Below are 25,560 nucleotides of genomic sequence, written 5' to 3'. Positions count from 1 at the left end.
TACAGCACACCTTACACATAATACACACTAACATACTGGAACCATTTACCGGTAAAGAAGATTTTCAAAAGCTTCTATTCTTACCATTCTTTCTTTAAAATGTATTTCAAGAAATGATGAAATATATGTTTGTGTGTCATGTCATCACATCCTACACACACGGTCATGCGATCAATACTCGACTGCTGACAGGAAACCAGTACTGAGATATGACTCATCACACAGGGCCAGTAGAATGTGTCATGTCAGTCTGTTATTTCTAAAAGCCTATCTGTCCAGTACGCCATATGAACAAATACAGGATAAACATTGAGTACTGTACGGCTCAACGTTTATGTTTAGATCTCGTGTGAATGATGGAGCATGTCTCCCTCTCTCCCTCTCTCCCTCTCTCCCTCTCTCCCTCCGTATGGTGCACAGACCTCATTTAATTAGCTTAATTAGGCCCCAATATGGAGGATTGCTGCTCCTTGGTTTGGTCGGTATTCTCTGGAGCCAGCCAATTACCCATGCAGCCTGATCACAATGCAAACACAGGCTGTTGGTGAACTGGTGTTTAGGGGGTTACTCCTCCACAATAGCAGCACCTCCACCTTTCCAGTTCCCCCCCCCCCCCCCCCCCCCCCCTCACACTCCCTCTCGAAGCCCCCCAACCCAGCAAGCACACCTTCCGCCACCAACATTCAAACATTCACTTGTGAGGGCATGGTTGCTGTGGCAACAGGCACAATGTAAAAAAAAACAAACACAGGAGCCGGCTATGCATTCCCTTGGTTGGAATGTTTCAGTGTAGAAAGGTGCCTTTTAAAGGAAGTGCAGTAGCCCCTCATTGTCGGAACACTGACACATCCATGATTACAGTACTTTGGTGTGTGTGTGTGTGTGTGTGTGTGTGTGTGTGTGTGTGTGTGTGTGTGTGTGGTGTTGCATCCCTCTAATAGAGTTCCAGACACTTAGTAGAATATATGACACCACCAACATTCAAACACTTACTTGCAGGAAATGATTGCTGTGGCAACAGGCACGAAGCAAAACAAACGGAGGAACCGACTATGCATTCCCTTGGATGGAATGTTTCAGTGCAGAAAGGTGCCTTTTAAAGTGAGTGCAGCCCCCCACCCCCCATTTACATTTGACATGTTAGTCATTTAGCAGACGCTCTTACCCAGAGAGACTAGGTGGGACCACCACACATTACAGTCATAATAAGTACACTTTTCCTCAATAAAGTAGCTATCAGCAAAGTCAGAACTAGTAAAGGGGAAATGAGTGAGTGTTAGTTCACAAAAGGGGGGGAAAGGGGAGGAACAGTTCCTCTTGCTGCTCCGTAGGCAAGTACCATGGTCTTGTAGTGGATGCGAGAGGAGTGTGCGGAGGAGCGGGGTGACATGGGAGAATTTGGGAGGGTTGAAAACTGGGCGAGCTGCAACGTTCTGGATAAGTTGCAGGGGGTTTGATGGCACAAGCAGGGAGCACAGCCAACAGCGAGTCGCAGTAGTCCAGACGGGAGATGACAAGTGCCTGGATTAGGACCTGTGTAACTTCCTGTGTGAGGTAGGGTTGTACTCTACAGATGTTGTAGAGCAGGAACCTGCAGGAGAATGACAGGGTGTTGTCCAGGGTCATGCCAAGGTTCTTTGCACTCTGGGAGGGTGACACCGTGGAGTTGTGAACTGTGACGGAGAGGTCTTGGAGCGGACAGGTCTTCCCCGGGAGGAAGAACAGCTCCGTCCTGTCGAGGTTGAGCTTGAGGTGGTGGGCCGACACCCAAGCTGAGATATCTGGCAAGCACGCAGAGATGCGTTTCGCCACCTGGGTGTCAGAATGGGGGAAGGAGAAAAGTATAGCAATGATAGGAGAGACCATGTGAGGATATGACGGAGCCGAGTGACTTAGTGTAGAGAGAAGAGGAGAGGGCCTAGAACTGAGCCCTGGGGACACCAGTAGTGAGATTATGTTGTGCAGACCCATCCTCTCCACGTCACCTGGTTGGAGCAGCCTGCCAGGTAGGATGCAATCCAAGAGTGTGCAGAGACGCCCAGCCTTGAACAGGTGGAGAGGAGGATCTGATGGTTCATGGTGTCGAAGGCAGCGGATAGATCTAGGAGGATGAGAACAGAGGACAGAGTCAGTTTTGGCAGAGCGAATAGCCTCTGTGACACAGGGAAGAGTAGTCTCGGTTGAGTGACCCGTCCTGGGTAGGGGCTGAGTGGCTAGGGTTAGAGGAGAGGGAGAGGGAGACAGAAAAGGAAACAAAGTAGTGATCAGAGACCTGGAGGGGGGTTGCTGGGAGATTAGTAGATCAACAGCCTCTAGTAAAGACGAGGTCAAGTGTATTGCCTGCCTTGTGAGTGGGAGGGGACTGGGAAAGGGTGCAGTCGAAAGGGGCAAGGAGGGGAAAGAAAGAGTTGGAAAGAAATTCATCAAAGGCAGACGTCGGGAGATTGAAGTCGTACAGTCTGAAGGCCTGTGAACACTGACACGTCCATAATTACAATATTTGAGTGTGTGTATGTGTGTGTGTTTATGTGTGTGTATGTGTGATGTACAGACATGATCACTAGCTGCTGCTGCGGTCCGGTATAGTGGCCTGGATTCTGCCGTCACAGCCAGCGTGGGGGGGGGGGGCAACATTGCATTTACGGTTGGATCTATCCGGGGTTCAGGATTACAGTGTTTTCCTGCAACATACAGTTTCCCAACAAACTTCAACACCAAAGAGTGGAGTAGGAATTTAGCAGAAGCTTATGTAATCAATATGAAATCTTATTATGTGAGTTAGGACATTGTAATATGGTTATTAATGTGTAATGGGAGAGGAACTACATCATAACTACATCATAAGTGATTCATTAAGTGCCCAGTATTTACACATTTCTATTAAATATGACCTAGAATTAAATAGTTTTCCTTCCAAAATGTTTTAATTGAATATGTTAAAAAGCAGTTTCTTTTGTGCTGTGTACCCCAACAACAGAATGGTAGAATGGTGTGGGTATATATCGGTCATTAAACATATTCATGTAAGTAGAACGCTGATTAGCCAACTCTTCCTCAGGGAGATTACATCATGCTCTATGAGGAAAAAGCAAGCGGTTTTGAGATACACGTTTGAGGTGAGGTTTTTGAAGTGCTTTTTCCCCCTCCAATTTATGATTTGGCCACAAATACGAGGCAACAACATTATTTGGATATGAGTTTAACAGAATATTAACTTTTAAAAGTGAAATTTACTTTATATGAAAATCTACAATTGCAATCAGCATTTGATTTGGTGTCCCATCATAACAAGACTGTTGATGTCAAGATGCAAGTAGAGAGGTCTAAAGAACAATTATTAAATGTGTTTTTATTATTAATAATAATAGTATCTCTTTAATTAACATTGCAGGTACATAATAAAAAACGAAATGAATCAGAAACAGGAGAGACAACAGAACCGTAATCTTGTCTCAAAATGGTGAAAGTGCCTGGAATAATTCTGTGCTATATATGATTAATTATGATCATCATTAATATCATTATTATGATTACCAGAAAGGTTCATAAAACAAGTTTGCCACTCACTCTGAAAATGCAAACTTATTTTTTATGAATGTGGCTAGATTGTCTTCATCTTATTATCATTTTTGATTTATATACACAATGTCATAGAATACATGAAATCCACACCTTAAAGGAGCTCTGTCTTGAATGTATCAAACATTACTGTGTTTTCTGTTGGGTCAGGCAGGTATGACAGTTGGAAATTGATGTTGTTCTCAGTGATATACCAAGCAGCCAACTGAGTACAGTACATTGAAGAAAAAGACCAACACTTTGAAAAGTTAAACCAAAGGGAAATTGAAAAAGCAATAATTTTTGCAGACCGAGGGGGACATAGACATCTCTTACAGACTCATTGTGTATCGGTTAATACTGTGCATAATGTGTGGCACTACAAGAACTATGTATGAAATGATTGTGGATTGTATGAGAGCACAGTCTCTCACTTGATTTATTTCTAAGGTTCCCTTGGAGACTGTTTACATCAGTGTAACCATGGCAACGTTATAGGGCCATGCGTTGTGTCAGGACCGACCCAACACAGGCCTAATCTCCCCACTAAAGCGCCTCCCAACCAGGCTTTATCAAGTCCTGGTCAAAAACAACGTTGGGGTCTTTGAGTAGCTCTTATTGTTGCTTAATTGGACTTCATGACATCATATTTTGGCCAATCTGAAACTAACCAAAAAACTTGGTAAAGCCCTAAAACAAGCCCTAAAACAAGCCCTAATGTGGATCATGTGGTGTGGATTTCAGATCTTTTTTCTTCACAAGCACAATTTTAGCTTTGGTCTCACTTGCTTGAAGAATAATGAGGATAATCTTGCCTTTTCCCGTACCACTACGGACCATTGGATATTTGAAGGGGTTTAAGTTGAATTTCAGAGGAATCAAAATGGATGTGCATTTATTTGTCACTGTGTGTGGAGATACATTTCACTTGGGTGGAACTCCATGATTTACTCCTGTATTTTGGTCCGTTTGACAGACTGTCACATGGTATGCTAGACATTTCTTCTTCTAGGAACATATTGACAACAACACACTGAACTTATCTTAGAAGTCAACTGTGTTCAGTGTGTCGTCTTTTCAAAATGGCTGCTGTCCTTCTCCATAGAAATCAGGGAGGCACTACGTCGAGGTTATCTGGTATTCATGTGCGGTGGGGAAATGAAGATACTTCTCATGAATCTGCTTTGATTAACGTTTTCGAGTGTGAACAGTGTTTCTTCTTTTTAAATACATTGACATATATCATAGGTTGAAAACATCTAGTTACTATGCACACTCCTCTGTTATGGAAAAGTCTTCGAAACACAAATATACACCCCCCTCAAATTATTTTATATCTTTTCATCTTTCCACTAACATAAGACATTTAGTGAAGGACTCAAACATCCAAACTTTGTCTGCTATGCAATTTGGTAACTGCATAGCAAAATAATGTAGAAAACAGAATGCATGTTACTCTATTTCTGTCATTAGTGGGATGAAATGTGAATAAGTATGTACTTCCAAGCAAATATTTTTGTTACAAAAATATACTTTCTCATAAAATAATACACATAGTTGTTTTTAGGGTGATATATGTTTCTGTTAAGCTGAACAGAAAGGCTTTTCTTTTCAAAAGAGCATGTCACTATGTTTGCGAGAGCTGCAACACTTGCACACCAAGTCTAGCACCAGTCTCTATAGTGTCCTGATGTGTCGGTTCATCTATTCATATTTTGCATACTCCCAGGCCTCTTCATCTGTTGCATAATCTAGTTTAGTTTAATAAGAGTCCCAAATAAAAGAAGATTCCATCTATGTAACCAGGACAACAAAAAAGGCAATTTTCTTTCGAATGAAACATCCAAACTTTCCCGCTACAATACCATAACTGTTCAAAAACAAAGAGTTCAAACCACCAGTACCACTACAAGTCCAGATCAAAATTACAACAGTTCAGCCAACAGACCTCACAGACCATCGTTTCACTTTCAAACCCAAATACAAACAAATTCAAACCATAAATCAAAACAGACATAGAAATTTGATGATAAAAACTGGTGAATGAAAGGTCAAAGAAAAACAACAGAAAAATACTGACGCTATAAAGAAATATAAAATATATGTACAAGACCCTGTATTCCTTGAGTGTCTGGGTAAGTGAACATGGGCGTTGGTCTCTGTGTGTACAGGCATTTCACACCAAACGGGTTCTCCTTTTCACGCCAAATCCTCCTTAGTCCTTGTCAAACAAATGTGGTCTGAGTCTGACGGAATGACTTGTCCTGTGTTGGTGATTTCCCCCTGTGAATCCTGGTGCAAATTCCACAGCAGCCGTCTCTAGTCCACTAACGGTCTCCGTAGCAACACCCCCTCCACCGCCACCACCACCACCACCACCACACACTCTGCCAGCTAGTTCTCCCTCTACATACAATATATCCCATCTGTCCCTATGCCAGCCTGGTGCTGTCACCAGATGACACTGGATATACTGGTCTCGCGTGGCAGCAGCGGTAGCATGGCGTTATTGGCGTGTGCCTCCTCGATGCTCTGTTCTCTGGGTGTCCTGGCCTGGCCGTGGGGTCTCTGTCCGTTGATCAGAGTCATAGGGATGTTGCAGTAGGTGTGCTGGTTACCCAGGGTGGAGAGGGGAGGCAGGCTGCCGCCGGGGGCCATGTCGTACTCGTAGCTGCGGTAGTAATGTTTCTGCTGCCTCATCTGGGTGTGGTAGTTGACAGTGGAGTTGTGGAAGGTGCTCCGCAAGTCCGGGTGCGCCGTGGCCATGGCGGTGGAGGTGGCGGCTGCCATGGAGATGGCGGAGACGGTCTGGAGCTCGCTGAAAGGGCCCTGCTCGCTGACGTCCAGCACCTGCTCATTGCTGATGATGGGCTCCATGTGTTTGAAGGGCATCTCGTACTGCAAGTGTTTCCAGAAGTTGGAGCTGAGCTTGTTGCTCTTGGGGCCACGCCACTTGATGACGGTCAGCATCTTGATGGTGTGTTTGAGCGCTTCCACTTCCTGGTAGTTCATGATGCCATGCAGCTCGGCACACTCAATCAGAATCACCTTGATCTCCCCGGTGACCAGCATGTTCCGGAGGCGGGTCTCCAGCTCGAAGATGCTCCAACCCCGCCGCACCACATAATTGGGTGTCATGACGATGATGAGGCGCTTGGATTGGTCCACACAGCGTGCCACGTCCTCGATATAGGCTAAAGAGAGGGAAGGAGAGGGATACAGAGAGAGAGGGGAGGGAAGGAGAGGGATACAGAGAGAGGGGAGGGAAGGAGAGGGATACAGAGAGAGAGGGGAGGGAAGGAGAGGGATACAGAGAGAGAGGGGAGGGAAGGAGAGGGATACAGACAGAGAGAGGGGAGGGAAGGAGAGGGATAGAGAGAGAGAGGGGAGGGAAGGAGAGGGATACAGACAGAGAGAGGGGAGGGAAGGAGAGGGATACAGAGAGAGGGGAGGGAAGGAGAGGGATACAGAGAGAGAGGGGAGGGAAGGAGAGGGATACAGAGAGAGAGGGGGAGGGAAGGAGAGGGATACAGACAGAGAGAGGGGAGGGAAGGAGAGGGATAGAGAGAGAGAGGGGAGGGAAGGAGAGGGATACAGACAGAGAGAGGGGAGGGAAGGAGAAGGATACAGAGAGAGAAGGGAGGGAAGGAGAGGGATAAAGAGGGAGAAGAGGGAAGGAGAGGGATACAGAGAGAGAAGGGAGGGAAGGAGAGGGATACAGAGAGAGAGGAGGGAAGGAGAGGGATACAGAGAGAGAAGAGGGAAGGAGAGGGATACAGAGAGAGAAGAGGGAAGGAGAGGGATACAGAGAGAGAGGGGAGGGAAGGAGAGGGATACAGACAGAGAGAGGGGAGGGAAGGAGAGGGATACAGAGAGAGAAGGGAGGGAAGGAGAGGGATACAGAGAGAGAAGAGGGAAGGAGAGGGATACAGAGAGAGAAGGGAGGGAAGGAGAGGGATACAGAGAGAGAAGGGAGGGAAGGAAAGGGATACAGAGAGAGAAGGGAGTGAAGGAGAGGGATACAGAGAGAGAAGAGGGAAGGAGAGGGATACAGAGAGAGAAGGGAGGGAAGGAGAGGGATACAGAGAGAGAAGGGAGGGAAGGAGAGGGATACAGAGAGAGAAGGGAGGGAAGGTGAGGGATACAGAGAGAGAAGGGAGGGAAGGAGAGGGATACAGAGAGAGAAGGGAGGGAAGGAGAGGGATACAGAGAGAGGGGAGGGAAGGAGAGGGATACAGAGAGAGGGGAGGGAAGGAGAGGGATACAGAGAGAGGGGAGGGAAGGAGAGGGATACAGAGAGAGGGGAGGGAAGGAGAGGGATACAGAGAGAGAAGGGAGGGAAGGAGAGGGATACAGAGAGAGGTGAGGGAAGGAGAGGGATACAGAATGAGGGGAGAGAAGGAGAGGGATACAGAGAGAGAAGGGAGGGAAGGAGAGGGATACAGAGAGAGGGAGGAAGGAGAGGGATACAGAGAGAGGGGAGGGAAGGAGAGGGATACAGAGAGAGAGAGGAGGGAAGGAGAGGGATACAGAGAGAGGGGAGGGAAGGAGAGGGATACAGAGAGAAAGAGGGAAGGAGAGGGATACAGAGAGAGAAGAGGGAAGGAGAGGGATACAGAGTGAGGGGATGGAAGGAGAGGGATACAGAGAGAAGGGAGGGAAGGAGAGGGATACAGAGAGAGGGGAGGGAAGGAGAGGGATACAGAGAGAGAGAGGAGGGAAGGAGAGGGATACAGAGAGAGGGGAGGGAAGGAGAGGGATACAGAGAGAGAAGAGGGAAGGAGAGGGATACAGAGAGAGAGAGGAGGGAAGGAGAGGGATACAGAGAGAGGGGAGGGAGGGAAGGAGAGGGATACAGAGAGAGAGGAGGGAAGGAGAGGGATACAGAGAGAGGGAGGGAGGGAAGGAGAGGGATACAGAGAGAGGGGAGGGAAGGAGAGGGATACAGAGAGAGGGGAGGGAAGGAGAGGGATACAGAGAGAGAGGGGAGGGAGGGGAGGGAGGGAGGGAGAGGGATACAGAGTGAGAAGGGAGGGAAGGAGAGGGATACAGAGAGAGGGAGGGAAGGAGAGGGATACAGAGAGAGGGGAGGGAAGGAGAGGGATACAGAGAGAGGGGAGGGAAGGAGAGGGATACAGAGAGAGGGGAGGGAAGGAGAGGGATACAGAGAGAGGGGAGGGAAGGAGAGGGATATAGAGAGAGGGGAGGGAAGGAGAGGGATACAGAGAGAGGGAAGGGAAGGAGAGGGATACAGAGAGAGAGAGGAGGGAAGGAGAGGGATACAGAGAGAGGGGAGGGAAGGAGAGGGATACAGTGAGAGAAGGGAGGGAAGGAGAGGGATACAGAGAGAGAGGAGGGAAGGAGAGGGATACAGAGAGAGGGGAGGGAAGGAGAGGGATACAGAGAGAGAGGGGAGGGAGGGAGGGAGAGGGATACAGAGAGAGAAGGGAGGGAAGGAGAGGGATACAGAGAGAGGGAGGGAAGGAGAGGGATACAGAGAGAGGGGAGGGAATGAGAGGGATACAGAGAGAGGGGAGTGAAGGAGAGGGATACAGAGAGAGGGGAGGGAAGGAGAGGGATACAGAGAGAGGGGAGGGAAGGAGAGGGATACAGAGAGAGGGGAGGGAAGGAGAGGGATACAGAGAGAGGGGAGGGAAGGAGAGGGATACAGAGAGAGGGGAGGGAAGGAGAGGGATACAGAGAGAGGGGAGGGAAGGAGAGGGATACAGAGAGAGAAGGGAGGGAAGGAGAGGGATACAGAGAGAGGTGAGGGAAGGAGAGGGATACAGAGTGAGGGGAGGGAAGGAGAGGGATACAGAGAGAGAAGGGATGGAAGGAGAGGGATACAGAGAGAGGGGAGGGAAGGAGAGGGATCAGAGAGAGGGGAGGGAAGGAGAGGGATACAGAGAGAGAGAGGAGGGAAGGAGAGGGATACAGAGAGAGGGGAGGGAAGGAGAGGGATACAGAGAGAGAAGAGGGAAGGAGAGGGATACAGAGAGAGAAGAGGGAAGGAGAGGGATACAGAGTGAGGGGAGGGAAGGAGAGGGATACAGAGAGAGAAGGGAGGGAAGGAGAGGGATACAGAGAGAGGGGAGGGAAGGAGAGGGATACAGAGAGAGAGAGGAGGGAAGGAGAGGGATACAGAGAGAGGGGAGCGAAGGAGAGGGATACAGAGAGAGAAGAGGGAGGGAAGGAGAGGGATACAGAGAGAGAAGGGAGGGAAGGAGAGGGATACAGAGAGAGAAGGGAGGGAAGGAGAGGGATACAGAGAGAGAAGGGAGGGAAGGAGAGGGATACAGAGAGAGAGGAGGGAAGGAGAGGGATACAGAGAGAGAAGGGAGGGAAGGAGAGGGATACAGAGGGAGAGAGGATGGAAGGAGAGGGATACAGAGATAGGGGAGGGAGGGAAGGAGAGGGATACAGAGAGAGAAGGGAGGGAAGGAGAGGGATACAGAGAGAGAAGGGAGGGAAGGAGAGGGATACAGAGAGAGGGGAGGGAAGGAAAGGGATACAGAGAGAGGGGAGGGAAGGAGAGGGATACAGAGAGAGAGGGGAGGGAGGGAGGGAGAGGGATACAGAGAGAGAAGGGAGGGAAGGAGAGGGATACAGAGAGAGGGGAGGGAAGGAGAGGGATACAGAGAGAGGGGAGGGAAGGAGAGGGATACAGAGAGAGGGAGGGAAGGAGAGGGATACAGAGAGAGGGGAGGGAAGGAGAGGGATACAGAGAGAGAAGAGGGAAGGAGAGGGATACAGAGAGAGGGGAGGGAAGGAGAGGGATACAGAGAGAGAAGGGAGGGAAGGAGAGGGATACAGAGAGAGAGGAGGGAAGGAGAGGGATACAGAGGGAGAAGGGAGGGAAGGAGAGGGATACAGAGAGAGAGAGAGGGAAGGAGAGGGATACAGAGAGAGGGGAGGGAGGGAAGGAGAGTGATACAGAGAGAGAAGGGAGGGAAGGAGAGGGATACAGAGAGAGAAGGGAGGGAAGGAGAGGGATACAGAGAGAGGGGAGGGAAAGAGAGGGATACAGAGAGAGGGGAGGGAAGGAGAGGGATACAGAGAGAGAGGGGAGGGAGGGAGGGAGGGAGAGGGATACAGAGAGAGAAGGGAGGGAAGGAGAGGGATACAGAGAGAGGGAGGGAAGGAGAGGGATACAGAGAGAGGGGAGGGAAGGAGAGGGATACAGCGAGAGGGGAGGGAAGGAGAGGGATACAGAGCGAGGGGAGGGAAGGAGAGGGATACAGAGAGAGGGGAGAGCGAGAGAGAAAGAGAGGCAAGAATGATATGAAGGAAGTTACAGTATGAAATAATAACACAGCTACATATATAGTATATAATATAAATGTATCATATATATACAGTATATATATTCTAGTCTGTGTGTATAGTATGTAAAACATGGTCTATCATCCACTGGTTGATGCTGCCTGCTATGGTCTTTTATTGAGTTTGACTATTTAAATAGGATATTTAAATGGAAGTGTATAAATCTAATGCATCATAACATGATATAGAACATGCATTTTACATTTTAAAAAATCAATATTGAGAAAAACAGAGAGAATGAGAAGTCAACAAACACAAAACACACTGACATCAGACAATGCATTGACCTATCAGACCCCATAGCCTTGTTAAACTGTATGTTCTAAACTGCTGATATAATGGCTATTAGAGACCTACTGAGGCATAATAACTCAATAGTGATAACAATATCAGAGAAATTGATCTGTGGGCAGTGTGTGTGTGTGTGTGTGTGTGTGTGTGTGTGTGTGTGTGTGTGTGTGTGTGTGTGTGTGTGTGTGTGTGTGTGTGTGTGTGTGCAGGGAGACACACTATACAAGCTGCCCTTTCTAAATTTGTAACAAATTTGTAACAGTACAAATCGTCGAGCCAAATGTAGCCATTGTGCGTGTCCCTACATGCCAGAAGAGTAGAGGCTGCTAAAGTCTGCTGTTAGTGAGGCTGCTGGGGTCCTGTCAGAAACAAAGACTTTTCCACTACAGGTTGACAGGATTAACTAAGCTTCCCTTTCTAATCAAAGAGCCCCTACTGTGAGAGGTGCTGCTCTCTGAGCCAACAGGGCTGGCCATCTCTCACTCTCTCTTGCTCTCTCTCTCACTCTCCCTCTTGCCATCTCTCCCTCTCCCTCTCTCCCTCCCTCCCTCTCACTCACTCCATCTCCCTTTCTCCCTCACTCACTCCATCAGCATGGAGAACAAAGCCATCTCATCACCTCACTATGTTCTCTGTAATTTGACTTTAACGCTGGCAAACACAAGACCCCTTTGCACCCTCTACTATCTCTCTCTCTGCTTCTCTGTCTCTCTCTCTCTCTGTCTCTCTCTCTCTCTCTCTCTCTTGGCTTCTCTGTCTCTCTCTCTCTCTGCTTCTCTGTCTCTCTCTCTCTCTGACTCTCTCTGCCTCTCTCTCTCTCTGCCTCTGTCTCTGGGTCTCTCAGCTGTCTCTCTGCTTCTCTGTCTCTGTGTCTGTGTTTCTCTGCTTCTCTGTCTCTCTCTGCTTCTCTGTCTCAATCTATCTCTGCTTCTCTCTCTCTCTGCTTCTCTGTCTCTCTGCTTCTCTGTCTCTGTCTCTGTGTCTCTCTGCTTCTCCGTGTCTCTCTCTCTCTCTGCTTCTCTGTCTCTCTCTCTCTGTCACTGCTCCTCTGCTTCTCTCTGTCTCTGCTTCTCTGTCTCTGCTTCTCTGTCTCTGCTTCTCTGTCTCTGCTTCTCTGTCTGTCTCTGCTTCTCTGTCTCTGCTTCTCTGTCTCTGTCTGTCTCTGCTTCTCTGTCTCTGCTTCTCTGTCTGTCTCGGCTTCTCTCTGCTTCTCTGTCTCTGTCTGTCTCTGCTTCTCTGTCTCTCTCTGTCTGTCTGCTTCTCTCTGCTTCTCTGTCTCTGCCTCTCCCCGTCTCTCTCTGTCTGTCTCTGCTTCTCTGTCTCTGCTTCTCTATCTCTGCTTCTCTGTCTCTGCTTCTCTGTCTCTGCTTCTCTGTCTGTCTCGGCTTCTCTCTGCTTCTCTGTCTCTGTCTCTCTCCGTCTCTCTCTGTCTGTCTCTGCTTCTCTCTGCTTCTCTGTCTCTGCCTCTCTCTGTCTCTCTCTGTCTGTCTCTGCTTCTCTGTCTCTGCTTCTCTATCTCTGCTTCTCTGTCTCTGCTTCTCTGTCTCTGTCTGTCTCTGCTTCTCTGTCTCTGTCTGTCTCTGCTTCTCTCTGCTTCTCTGTCTCTGCCTCTCTCCGCCTCTCTCTGTCTGTCTCTGCTTCTCTCTGCTTCTCTCTGCTTCTCTGTCTCTGCCTCGCTCTGTCTGTCTCTGCTTCTCTCTGCTTCTCTGTCTCTGCCTCTCTCCGTCTCTCTCTGTCTGTCTCTGCTTCTCTCTGCTTCTTTGTCTCGGTCTCTCTCCGTCTCTCTCTGTCTGTCTGTCTCTGCTTCTCTCTGCTTCTCTGTCTCTGCCTCTCTCCGTCTCTCTCTGTCTGTCTCTGCTTCTCTCTGCTTCTCTGTCTCTGCCTCTCTCCATCTATCTCTGTCTGTCTCTGCTTCTCTCTGCTTCTCTGTCTCTGCCTCTCTCCGTCTCTCTCTGTCTGTCTCTGCTTCTCTCCGTCTCTCTCCGTCTCTCTCCGTCTCTCTCTCTCTGTCTGTCTGTCTCTCTCCGTCTCTCTCTCTCTGTCTGTCTCTGCCTCTCTCCGTCTCTCTCCGTCTCTCTCTGTCTGTCTGTCTGTCTCTCTCCGTCTCTCTCTCTCTGTCTGTCTCTACCTCTCTGCTTCTCTCTGTCTGTCTCTGCCTCTCTCTCTCTCTCTGTCTGTCTGTCTCTCTCCGTCTCTCTCTCTCTGTCTGTCTCTGCCTCTCTCCGTCTCTCTCTCTCTCTCTGTCTGTCTGTCTGTCTCTCTCCGTCTCTCTCTGTCTGTCTCTGCTGTCTCTCTCTGTCTGTCTCTGCTTCTCTCCGTCTCTCTCCGTTTCTCTCCGTCTCTCTCTGTCTGTCTGTCTGTCTCTCTGTCTCTCTCTCTCTGTCTGTCTCTGCCTCTCTCCGTCTCTCTCCGTCTGTCTGTCTGTCTCTCTCCGTCTCTCTCTCTCTGTCTGTCTCTGCCTCTCTCCGTCTCTCTCTCTCTGTCTCTGTCTGTCTCTGCCTCTCTCCGTCTCTCTCTGTCTGTCTGTCTGTCTCTCTCTCTGTCTGTCTCTGTCTCTCCGTCTCTCTCCGTCTCTCTCTGTCTGTCTGTCTGTCTCTGCTTCTCTCTGCTTCTCTGTCTCTGCCTCTCTCCGTCTCTCTCTGTCTGTCTCTGCTTCTCTCTGCTTCTCTGTCTCTGCCTCTCTCCATCTATCTCTGTCTGTCTCTGCTTCTCTCTGCTTCTCTGTCTCTGCCTCTCTCCGTCTCTCTCTGTCTGTCTCTGCTTCTCTCCGTCTCTCTCCGTCTCTCTCTGTCTGTCTGTCTGTCTCTCTCCGTCTCTCTCTGTCTGTCTGTCTGTCTCTCTCCGTCTCTCTCTCTGTCTTCTCTGCCTCTCTCCGTCTCTCTCTCTCTGTCTCTGTCTGTCTCTGCCTCTCTCCGTCTCTCTCTGTCTGTCTGTCTCTCTCCGTCTCTCTCTCTGTCTGTCTCTGCCTCTCTCCGTCTCTCTCCGTCTCTCTCTGTCTGTCTGTCTGTCTCTCTCCGTCTCTCTCTCTGTCTGTCTCTGCCTCTCTCCGTCTCTCTCTGTCTGTCTCTGCTTCTCTCCGTCTCTCTCCGTCTCTCTCCGTCTCTCTCTGTCTGTCTGTCTGTCTGTCTCTCTCCGTCTCTCTCTGTCTGTCTCTGCCTCTCTCCGTCTCTCTCCGTCTCTCTCTGTCTGTCTGTCTGTCTCTCTCCGTCTCTCTCTCTCTGTCTGTCTCTCTCTCCGTCTCTCTCTCTCTGTCTCTGTCTGTCTCTGCCTCTCTCCGTCTCTCTCTGTCTGTCTGTCTCTCTCCGTCTCTCTCTCTCTGTCTGTCTCTGCCTCTCTCCGTCTCTCTCCGTCTCTCTCTGTCTGTCTGTCTGTCTCTCTCCGTCTCTCTCTCTCTGTCTGTCTCTGCCTCTCTCCGTCTCTCTCTCTCTGTCTCTGTCTGTCTCTGCCTCTCTCCGTCTCTCTCTCTCTGTCTCTGTCTGTCTCTGCCTCTCTCCGTCTCTCTCTGTCTGTCTGTCTCTCTCCGTCTCTCTCTCTCTGTCTGTCTCTGCCTCTCTCCGTCTCTCTCCGTCTCTCTCTGTCTGTCTGTCTGTCTCTCTCCGTCTCTCTCTCTCTGTCTGTCTCTGCCTCTCTCCGTCTCTCTCTGTCTGTCTCTGCTTCTCTCCGTCTCTCTCCGTTTCTCTCCGTCTCTCTCTGTCTGTCTGTCTGTCTCTCTCCGTCTCTCTCTCTCTGTCTGTCTCTGCCTCTCTCCGTCTGTCTGTCTGTCTCTCTCCGTCTCTCTCTCTCTGTCTGTCTCTGCCTCTCTCCGTCTCTCTCTCTCTGTCTCTGTCTGTCTCTGCCTCTCTCCGTCTCTCTCTGTCTGTCTGTCTCTCTCCGTCTCTCTCTCTCTGTCTGTCTCTGCCTCTCTCCGTCTCTCTCCGTCTCTCTCTGTCTGTCTGTCTGTCTCTGCTTCTCTCTGCTTCTCTGTCTCTGCCTCTCTCCGTCTCTCTCTGTCTGTCTCTGCTTCTCTCTGCTTCTCTGTCTCTGCCTCTCTCCATCTATCTCTGTCTGTCTCTGCTTCTCTCTGCTTCTCTGTCTCTGCCTCTCTCCGTCTCTCTCTGTCTGTCTCTGCTTCTCTCCGTCTCTCTCCGTCTCTCTCTGTCTGTCTGTCTGTCTCTCTCCGTCTCTCTCTGTCTGTCTGTCTGTCTCTCTCCGTCTCTCTCTCTCTGTCTGTCTCTGCCTCTCTCCGTCTCTCTCTCTCTGTCTCTGTCTGTCTCTGCCTCTCTCCGTCTCTCTCTGTCTGTCTGTCTCTCTCCGTCTCTCTCTCTGTCTGTCTCTGCCTCTCTCCGTCTCTCTCCGTCTCTCTCTGTCTGTCTGTCTGTCTCTCTCCGTCTCTCTCTCTCTGTCTGTCTCTGCCTCTCTCCGTCTCTCTCTGTCTGTCTCTGCTTCTCTCCGTCTCTCTCCGTCTCTCTCCGTCTCTCTCTGTCTGTCTGTCTGTCTCTCTCCGTCTCTCTCTCTCTGTCTGTCTCTGCCTCTCTCCGTCTCTCTCCGTCTCTCTCTGTCTGTCTGTCTGTCTCTCTCCGTCTCTCTCTCTCTGTCTGTCTCTGCCTCTCTCCGTCTCTCTCTCTCTGTCTCTGTCTGTCTCTGCCTCTCTCCGTCTCTCTCTGTCTGTCTGTCTCTCTCCGTCTCTCTCTCTCTGTCTGTCTCTGCCTCTCTCCGTCTCTCTCCGTCTCTCTCTGTCTGTCTGTCTGTCTCTCTCCGTCTCTCTCTCTCTGTCTGTCTCTGCCTCTCTCCGTCTCTCTCTCTCTGTCTCTGTCTGTCTCTGCCTCTCTCCGTCTCTCTCCGTCTCTCTCTGTCTGTCTGTCTGTCTCTCTCTAAGCCTCTTTCCTCTCTGATGGTCTTTCTAGAGTAGCACGGTTGTTGCGGCTGGTTGGGGCTGGTTGTGGCTGGGTGTGGCTGGTTGTGGCTGGTTGTGGCTGGTTGTGGCTGGTTGTGGTTGGTTGTGGCTGGTTGTGGCTGGTTGTGGCTGGGTGTGGCTGTTGTGGCTGGGTGTGGCTGTTGTGGTTAGTTATGGCTGCTTGTGTCAGGTTGTGGCTGGTTGTGGTTAGTTGTGGCTGGTTGTGGCAGGGGTTGTGGTTAGTTGTGGCTGCTTGTTGCAGGTTGTGGCTGTTTGTGGTTAGTTATGGCTGGTTGTGGTTAGTTGTGGCTGGTTGTGTCAGGTTGTGGCTGGTTGTGGTTAGTTATGGCTGGTTGTGGTTAGTTGTGGCTGGTTGTGTCAGGTTGTGGCTGGTTGTGGTTAGTTATGGCTGGTTGTGGTTAGTTGTGGCTGGTTGTGTCAGGTTGTGGCTGGTTGTGGTTAGTTATGGCTGGTTGTGGTTAGTTGTGGCTGGTTGTGTCAGGTTGTGGCTGGTTGTGGTTAGTTGCTGACACAAGTAGGGGTAAGTGGCTGAGGGAATGAGAGTACCTCTAAGGAGTCTTGAATCGTCCTGGAAATGATCATTGGTGAAACCTAAACATAAATAGTTCAACATTCAAAAGGTGTGATCAGGTAGACTTGCAGAAAGGCATCAGAGGACGTTAGAGTCAGGGGACTTAAATAAGTTACTTAGATAAACTGTGCCTAGTTTCTCTCAACTCACCAAAACACCTTTATCCCAGTTTAATATGGGAGTTGTGGCATCAGGAGCAAAGGAGCCTGTCAGTTTACATACTATGTATTACATTGTAATAGATGCGTTTCAAACAATTCATTGGCTATGAAGACTACTATTTCAATTGATTACTTTATACTCAAACTTTCAACATAGCATATATTTAAATGAAATAAATAGCTTTATTTGCATCAGAAAATGTTTTGTTAATTTGCCTGGAGACAAATCCATTGACTAATGAGGTCTTAGAGGAGAACAAAAGTCCTTAGAAGGTCTGTATTTTAGCCCTGGGTTTGTGCCATGTATCCCCTATTAACACAGTCCCCCTGACAACACAAACATTTAAGTCAAACTTGCTGTAATCGTAACATCGACACAAATTGAACAATGTGACAGACAAGAATGTGACACAAATGAGTAAAAACAAAGAAAGGGATTCCAACTGAGAGTAATGGAACAGTATCAGAGAAGCATTATCCTCCAGTATCATGGCCCTATCACAGGTGCCAAGTGTGAATCTGAATTACAAGCAGTAAACTGCAGTCAACATGCAGAAGTCCCCTTTGATTGGTTGTGAGACAGCGATCATGAAGATATGATTAAGACCGGATCAATGCAATATAATCACAAAGATGATTATTAGCCACTAATTACACATTTTCAGCTGTACCACAGACAACTCAAACTCAGCGGCTGAACGACACATGCTGTTATGTTGTAATTAACAGGTTAAAGTGACAGTTCACTGCAAAATCAACGTTTGTCAGATGTTTACAGTGCAAAGTAAGATGGTAGAATGTGTCAGGTGATATGTACACAACACAATGACAACATTAGAAACAGAATTAAACAGGAAATAAACCAAAAAGGTACAAAACTTACTTCCGGTTGGGATCAAGTCCCTGTCTGGAATGAACAGTTTATACCCATAATGCCTCTCCAGGACGTCGGGTAGGATCTCCAGGGCGAAGCGTTCCTCCTCACGCGTCTCCTGACTCCACTGGTCCGGGTCCACTTTGGTGTATGACAGATAGGCATCATAGTCCTTATTATCTACAGGAGTAACACACAGACCAGTCTATTACTACACTATAGATACAGACCAGTCCATTACTACACTATAGATACAGACCAGTCCATTACTACACTATAGATACAGACCAGTCCATTACTACACTATAGATACAGACCAGTCCATTACTACACTATAGATACAGACCAGTCCATTACTACACTATAGATACAGACCAGTCCATTACTACACTATAGATACAGACCAGTCCATTACTACACTATAGATACAGACCAGTCCATTACTACACTATAGATACAGACCAGTCCATTACTACACTATAGATACAGACCAGTCCATTACTACACTATAGATACAGACCAGTCCATTACTACACTATAGATACAGACCAGTCCATTACTACACTATAGATACAGACCAGTCTATTACTACACTATAGAGGATATTAGTAACATACAGACCAGTCCATTACTACACTATAGATACAGACCAGTCCATTACTACACTATAGATACAGACCAGTCCATTACTACACTATAGATACAGACCAGTCCATTACTACACTATAGATACAGACCAGTCCATTACTACACTATAGATACAGACCAGTCCATTACTACACTATAGATACAGACCAGTCCATTACTACACTATAGATACAGACCAGTATATTACTACACTATAGATACAGACCAGTCCATTACTACACTATATGTACAGACCAGTCCATTACTACACTATAGATACAGACCAGTCCATTACTACACTATAGATACAGACCAGTCCATTACTACACTATAGATACAGACCAGTCTATTACTACACTATAGATACAGACCAGTCCATTACTACACTATAGATACAGACCAGTCTATTACTACACTATAGATACAGACCAGTCCATTACTACACTATAGATACAGACCAGTCCATTACTACACTATAGATACAGACCAGTCTATTACTACACTATAGATACAGACCAGTCCATTACTACACTATAGATACAGACCAGTCCATTACTACACTATAGATACAGACCAGTCTATTACTACACTATAGATATAGACCAGTCCATTACTACACTATAGATACAGACCAGTCCATTACTACACTATAGATACAGACCAGTCCATTACTACACTATAGATACAGACCAGTCTATTACTACACTATAGATACAGACCAGTCCATTACTACACTATAGATACAGACCAGTCCATTACTACACTATAGATACAGACCAGTCCATTACTACACTATAGATACAGACCAGTCCATTACTACACTATAGATACAGACCAGTCCATTACTACACTATAGATACAGACCAGTCCATTACTACACTATAGATACAGACCAGTCTATTACTACACTATAGAGGATATTAGTAACATACAGACCAGTCTATTACTACACTATAGAGGATATTAGTAACATACAGACCAGTCTATTACTACACTATAGAGGATACAGACCAGTCTATTACTACACTATAGAGGGTATTAGTAACATACAGACCAGTCTATTACTACACTATAGAGGATACAGACCAGTCAATTACTACACTATAGAGGATATTAGTAACACACAGACCAGTCTTTTACTACACTATAGAGGATATTAGTAACACACAGACCAGTCTATTACTACACTATAGATACAGACCAGTGTATTACTACACTATAGAGGATATTAGTAACACACAGACCAGTCTATTACTACACTATAGATACAGACCAGTGTATTACTACACTATAGAGGATATTGGGTTTGACCTTATGTTATATGTGTTGAATTTGTCAGCCAACGCAGACCCAATAGGGTTTCAGACTCAATAGGGCTTCAGACTCAATAGGGCTTCAGACTCAATAGGGCTTCAGAGTTTATAGGGCTTCAGAGTTTATAGGGCTTCAGACTCAATAGTGCTTCAGACTCAATAATGGTTCAGACTCTATTGGGCTTCAGACTCAATAGGGCTTCAGACTGTTGGGCTTCAGACTCAATAGTGCTTCAGACTCAATAATGGTTCAGACTCTATTGGGCTTCAGACTCAATAGGGCTTCAGACTCAATAGGGCTTCAGACTGTTGGGCTTCAGACTCAATAGGGCTTCAGACTCAATAGGGCTTCAGACTGTTGGGATTCAGACTATTGGGCTTCAGACTCAATAGGGCTTTAGACTTAATAGGGCATCGGACTCAATAGGGCTTCAGACTCAATAGGGCTTTAGACTCAATAGGGCTTCAGACTCAATAGGGCTTTAGACTTAATAGGGCTTCAGACTCAATAGGGCTTCAGACTCAATAGGGCATCGGACTCAATAGGGCTTCAGACTCAATAGGGCTTTAGACTTAATAGGGCATCGGACTCAATAGGGCATCGGACTCAATAGGGCTTTAGACTCAATAGAGCTTCAGAGTCAATAGGGCTTCAGACTCAATAATGGTTCAGACTCAATAGGCCTTCAGACTCAATAGGGCTTCAGACTCAATAGGGCTTTAGACTTAATAGGGCATCGGACTCAATAGGGCCTCTGACTGAATAGGGCTTCAGAGTCAATAGGCATTCAGAGTCAATATGGCTTCAGACTCTATTGGGTTTCAGAGTCAATAGGGCTTCAGAGTCAATTGGGCTTCAGAGTCAATAGGGCTTCAGAGTCAATAGGGCTTCTGTCTCAACAGGGCTTCTGACCCAATAGGGCTTCTGGACTTCTCATGTCTGCATTGGTTATTTTTCATTTTCACATGACACACACATCACACATCACATACCACAACCAACCCCATGCCATCATAAGTAGGGCAACTTTCATTGGTCTGTTTCTCCTGGTCAGGTCACATGGTCAGGGATTGATAACCATGACAGCTTTGCAGACTATCAACGTGGTGAAGAGGTCCAGTATTTTAGCTCTCTCTGCATAGCAGAACAGCAGGAAGCAACATGACACCTGTGTCACTCTGACTGACCTTACTGCCAGCTTCCACTCCTCTGGGTACATTTTATTACAATCCAGACTCTTTTGCCAAACAATGTCACTGTGTTCACTGTGACTCGGCTGAGGAAGGAAACTGAACGCTTCCCTAGGCACAAAATGGCTCCGACCCATCCTTTATCCGCACGGCAGCCAGGCACATGAAGAATATGATTGATGCTGAATTTGAAAGGATTAAACGGCGTGGAGAAAATCCCAACATGGGAGGTGATAGCGGTAATGTTTTCCCCGTGCAGGAGAGCGAGGAGAGGAGCGGCTCCGGCCTTGACGCACTTCAACGAGACACAAAGCAGGAAATTTGCTGCGGCAACGAGCCAGAGGAAGTGGAATTAAGGGAGAGACACAAGAGAAGATAGGGATTCCCTCTAGAGACAACATTCTCTCTCTCTCTCTCTCTCTCTCTTTCTCTCTCAGGTAAACTCATTAGAGAGGGGTTTAACCTCTCTTATTACCACAGGTAAAGGGATAATCCACAGACTGCCATCCTTCAGATGGGAGAGGAGAGGAGAGGAGAGGAGAGGAGAGGAGAGGGAGAGGAGAGGAAGGAGAGGGGAGAGGAGATGAAGAGGAAGAGGGGAGTGGAGAAGAGACGAGAGGAGGAGAGGAGTGGGGAGGGGAGGGGAGGGAGGGGACAATAAAAGAGATGTGAAGAGAGGAGAGAAGTGGGAAATAATAGGAGAGAACAGGAGGAATCCGAACCATTATAAAAAATCTGCAACGGCCCCTTTAAGAGAAAAACATATCTGAGTGGTTACTGTGTGAGGGAGTGAGAGAGAGAGAGAGAGAGAGAGAGAGAGAGAGAGAGAGAGAGAGAGAGAGATAGATAGAGAGAGAGAGATAGAGAGTAGGTATGGGTGAGATTCAGAGGTAGAATAACCAGTGACTCCTTCCTCTCCCTCCTCTCCTTGCTCTCCCTCCTCTCCTTCCTCTCCCTCCTCTCCTTCCTCTCCTTCCTCTCCCTCCTCTCCTTGCTCTCCCTCCTCTCCTTCCTCTCCCTCCTCTCCCTCCTCTCCTTCCTCTCCCTCCTCTCCCTCCTCTCCTTCCTCTCCTTCCTCTCCCTCCTCTCCTTCCTCTCCTTCTTCTCCCTCCTCTCCTTCCTCTCCTTCCTCTCCCTCCTCTCCTTCCTCTCCTTCCTCTCCCTCCTCTCCTTCCTCTCCTTCTTCTCCCTCCTCTCCTTCCTCTCCCTTCTCTCCCTCCTCTCCTTCCTCTCCCTCCTCTCCTTCCTCTCCTTCCTCTCCCTCCTCTCCTTCCTCTCCCTCCTCTCCTTTCTCTCTGAGGTCCAATGAGGCGAACTTAAGAGGGCTGAGTAGGGGAAGTGTTTCCGTTGCGTGTTCCACCACCCTCAGCATCCATCCCTCCCACTCTCTGACTCTGAAGTAAAAGGCCATGACTGACGCACACATAGCGTACATCCATCCATAGCTGTGGCTGCATACTGGCTGGCCCACAGAGAGTGAGAGAACCTTTGAACTCGCTATTAAAAAAGTGTTCAGGGACTTTGAGCAGGAACCTCTGGGCTCCTTCCACATGGTTTTGAATAGAACGCAAACCTACATCGTCGGCCGTGAAAGCTAAGAAACTGCAGGAGGAGTTGGGCTCATTAGCATTCCTACATAAGTTACGTTTATAATAAGACATAAGGTATTTGTTATCTTTATGTTAAGTCATTGCTCATCCCTAAGCGATGATCAAGTTCAACCTACTGCATGATTTAAATAAAGTCAAAGTTAAATCATATGCAGTATTAAATGCTAATGGGGGTTACGTTCATGTCACAACTCGGCAAGCTCATGCATCTGTAAAGGGTGTGTGGTCCTTATGCAAGACATACGAACGGAGACTTAAAACCGCTTTGAACCGAACCTGATCATTCTGGTGCTGTCAGTCAGACACAGAGAAGAGAGAAAAAAAGGATTTTCCTGAATGGCTTGTGATGGTGATGAAGAAGTCCTTGTGGCCAATGAAAGAAGAGCGTGAGGGGTGAGGGGGGAATACAATCCAGGGAAGGAGTAATCACCCAGTCCTGAGCGTAAGAGAGAAAGTATGTGTCTCTCCCTCTTCTCTCCTGGGAGCCACGGCCATGGGCAACACTATGTGGCTTATTGAAACTGATCCCTTTAAACAGAGAGCAAATTGAAAATCTCTTTCCCTCTCCTCTCTGCTCACTCGGGTGGCGCAATTAAAGGAGACAATTGCTGTTTAGCATTAGGTTTAAGGCTCTGGCTCTCTTTTCTCTCCTCTGCGGCCCCTTGAAACCATCTATTACTTCAAAGCCCCCCACTTCTGTCCCAAAGCCCAACACAGTACAGGCCTGGTAATGACTTTCGTAGACGTGTCTGAAGCCAACCATCCAGGCAATGTGATTGGTGGAAAACGGAGGGCTGGGGGAGGAAAAGAGCAAAGCGGAGGCAACCTTTCTCGGCTAATGACACTCTCCAGTCTCCACACAGCGTCCTTCAGACACCCCAAAAGTAATCTTGTTCACTGAATTCATTGTAGCCCTAGCCCTCCACTTGAAAGACTCATTAAGGGAAATCAAATGAATCCGCCAGACCAGATTGATGAATAATCCTCTTTAACTCATTCACTATTCAGCCACACAATTAGAATTGATTGCGGTTCAATTTAGAACCCTTAAGTTCTTATTTCTATCTCAAGATAGGATTTGTAGAAAAACAAATTTTCCTACTTTTACAATGAAATGAGCAATGTCTCGAACAAAATATTATGTGAAGCCACATGAAGGAAGACAGATAGACAGTCTAAATGTCCTGAGTATTACCCTAGTCCCTTTTGGTGACACCCAAACAAGTTGTTTGTCATCTAGACCTATGCTCTTAGAAAAAAAGGTGCTACATAGATCCTAAAAGGGTTCTACCTGGAATTAAAAAGGGTTCTACATGGAACCAAAAAGGGTTTTCCTATGGGGACAGCTGAAGAACCCTTTTAGGACCCTTTTTTTCTAAGAGTGCACTGTAGACTTCATTCGGGGTTTATAATGGGTGTTGTTGGTCCTAGTGTGAGTTGAGAGTATCTCACCTCCGTCGATGTCCTCGCTGCCAAAATGGTTCCTGTAGAAGAGCATGAGCTCCATCTTGTAGCACTTGTAGAGGGTCACGAGGCAGATCAACAACAACAAGATGGCCCCCAAGCCTCCCGCCAGCTCCACTGTGTACATAAGCTCTGCTGTGAGAGAAGGGAGGGGGAGAGAGAGCGAGCGAGAGAGAGAGGGGGGAGAAGACGATAATGTTTACTTCGCTAATCTTTCTGTATCAAATCCAAAAAGCAAGCACACTCACCAAATACATCCTCAAACACAGCATGGTGTCACTGCTTATGGTCTCCGGATACTTCCATTAGCACAGAAGCTACATAACATGATTTAGAACATGAGGGAGATCAAGCCAGACTCCAGATAGCTGCTAGCATGCTAACAGGGTTCCTAGCTACCACTCCCATTGATTTACCATCAACTATGCTAATGCTAAGCTAACCAATCCTAATCTTGGGTCCGTGAGTCCTAGTTTATCAACTATTCCTTAGGTAACCCCCCCCCCCAAAAAAAACATTTTATTTGCGTGAACTACTTCTCCTGAGACGGCCTCTATTTGTTTTTTAGACCTCAGCAACGCACCAGCCCAGGTCAGCCATAGCCTGAAGGCCCCAGCTATAGCACACGACTGGCCAGGGACTGATGGTGACCTCCCGTTGACAAGGGAAGCTCCATTAAAGGTGTAACACTGTAAGGGCACCAAACCAAGCAAGCCAAGTCATTAGAGCAGGAATATAATGTAGACTGACACAAGGCTGTGTCCCACATGGTACCCTATTCCCTATGTAGTGCACTACCTTTGACCAGGGCCTATAGGGCTTTGGTCAAAAGTCATGACCTATGTGAGGAAGAGGGTGTCATTTGAGACACAGCCTCGGAGAGAGGTGGAGCGAACTCTTTTACCCCCTCAGTCATCCATCATCCTCCCAGAGCTGACAGGATCTCCCAGGACCATCAACAGTAAACTCCATGAAACACTGATCTCAGTAAATACACCCCACCACAACTCTGTCCGTCTGAAAGCCTGAGTGTCGAGGTAACTCAGGCACAATGCTATCCTTCCCAGGTTCCATTTAGAATCCTGTAGTACTGTACATTGAGGCTGTGGCAGTGTATGGTAGTGGAGTGGCTTCATACTGTAGGTTTAGTGGAGGGGTGTGCACTGCAAGGCTCTGGTTCTGCTGATTTCCGTCCTTATCTTTTAACTAGGGACTGAGTTCTACTGCCAGTTGTGTGGACTGCTAACATGAAAGCTGTCTACTAAATTGATACATTTTCAGGTCAATGTGTCGTGTTTTCCTAAGTTCTGGGGGATCAAACCCTTTTGGTTTCAATAAGAAAGCAAGGAGCCATGGTCGGCAAATCATCACTCTTCAACGCTTTTTAGGCCATAAGATCTACATTTTTCTGAGACATAACAAGGACAATGATGTTTTCATCTCAGCCTATAACCACAAGGACCTGAAGAGACGTTCGCTAGCCAAACAGTACACCACAACAATACACAGAGATACAGTTATTATTCTGGTCCCTAGAAGCAGTTGAGATTCTTTTCATCTTGTTGTCTCAAATCCCCCTTCTTTTAAAGACTCCTTCTGAGAATATCTAGAGCAATGGCCTTTCATTTCAAAGATACATTTAAGCTTTAAAACATTCACTGGACTGAGACAGCCATCTCTGTA

General features: G+C 47.6%; 1 protein-coding gene across 5 annotated transcripts in view; it reads right to left on the bottom strand.

Moving 5' to 3' along the window:
• Window positions 1–4,316: 4,316 nt before the first annotated feature.
• Window positions 4,317–25,560, bottom strand: part of LOC115118358 (interleukin-1 receptor accessory protein-like 1) — a 495,706-nt gene continuing 474,462 nt past the window's right edge. For all 5 annotated transcript variants that reach the window (XM_065023732.1, XM_065023738.1, XM_065023739.1 and 2 more), the window contains 4 exons: window positions 23,866–24,012; window positions 17,682–17,852; window positions 16,613–16,657; window positions 4,317–6,752 (listed from right to left, as the gene is read on the bottom strand). In XM_065023732.1, coding sequence (XP_064879804.1) covers window positions 6,010–6,752; window positions 16,613–16,657; window positions 17,682–17,852; window positions 23,866–24,012 — 1,106 coding nt within the window. In that variant the 3' untranslated portion in view covers window positions 4,317–6,009. The remainder of the gene's footprint in view (window positions 6,753–16,612; window positions 16,658–17,681; window positions 17,853–23,865; window positions 24,013–25,560) is intronic.

The sequence above is a fragment of the Oncorhynchus nerka genome, linkage group LG2 (genome assembly GCF_034236695.1).
Source record: "Oncorhynchus nerka isolate Pitt River linkage group LG2, Oner_Uvic_2.0, whole genome shotgun sequence".
NCBI classification, from domain to species: domain Eukaryota; kingdom Metazoa; phylum Chordata; class Actinopteri; order Salmoniformes; family Salmonidae; genus Oncorhynchus; species Oncorhynchus nerka.
Note: the sequence above shows the minus strand (reverse complement) of the source record. Positions and strands in the feature narration are given on the sequence as shown.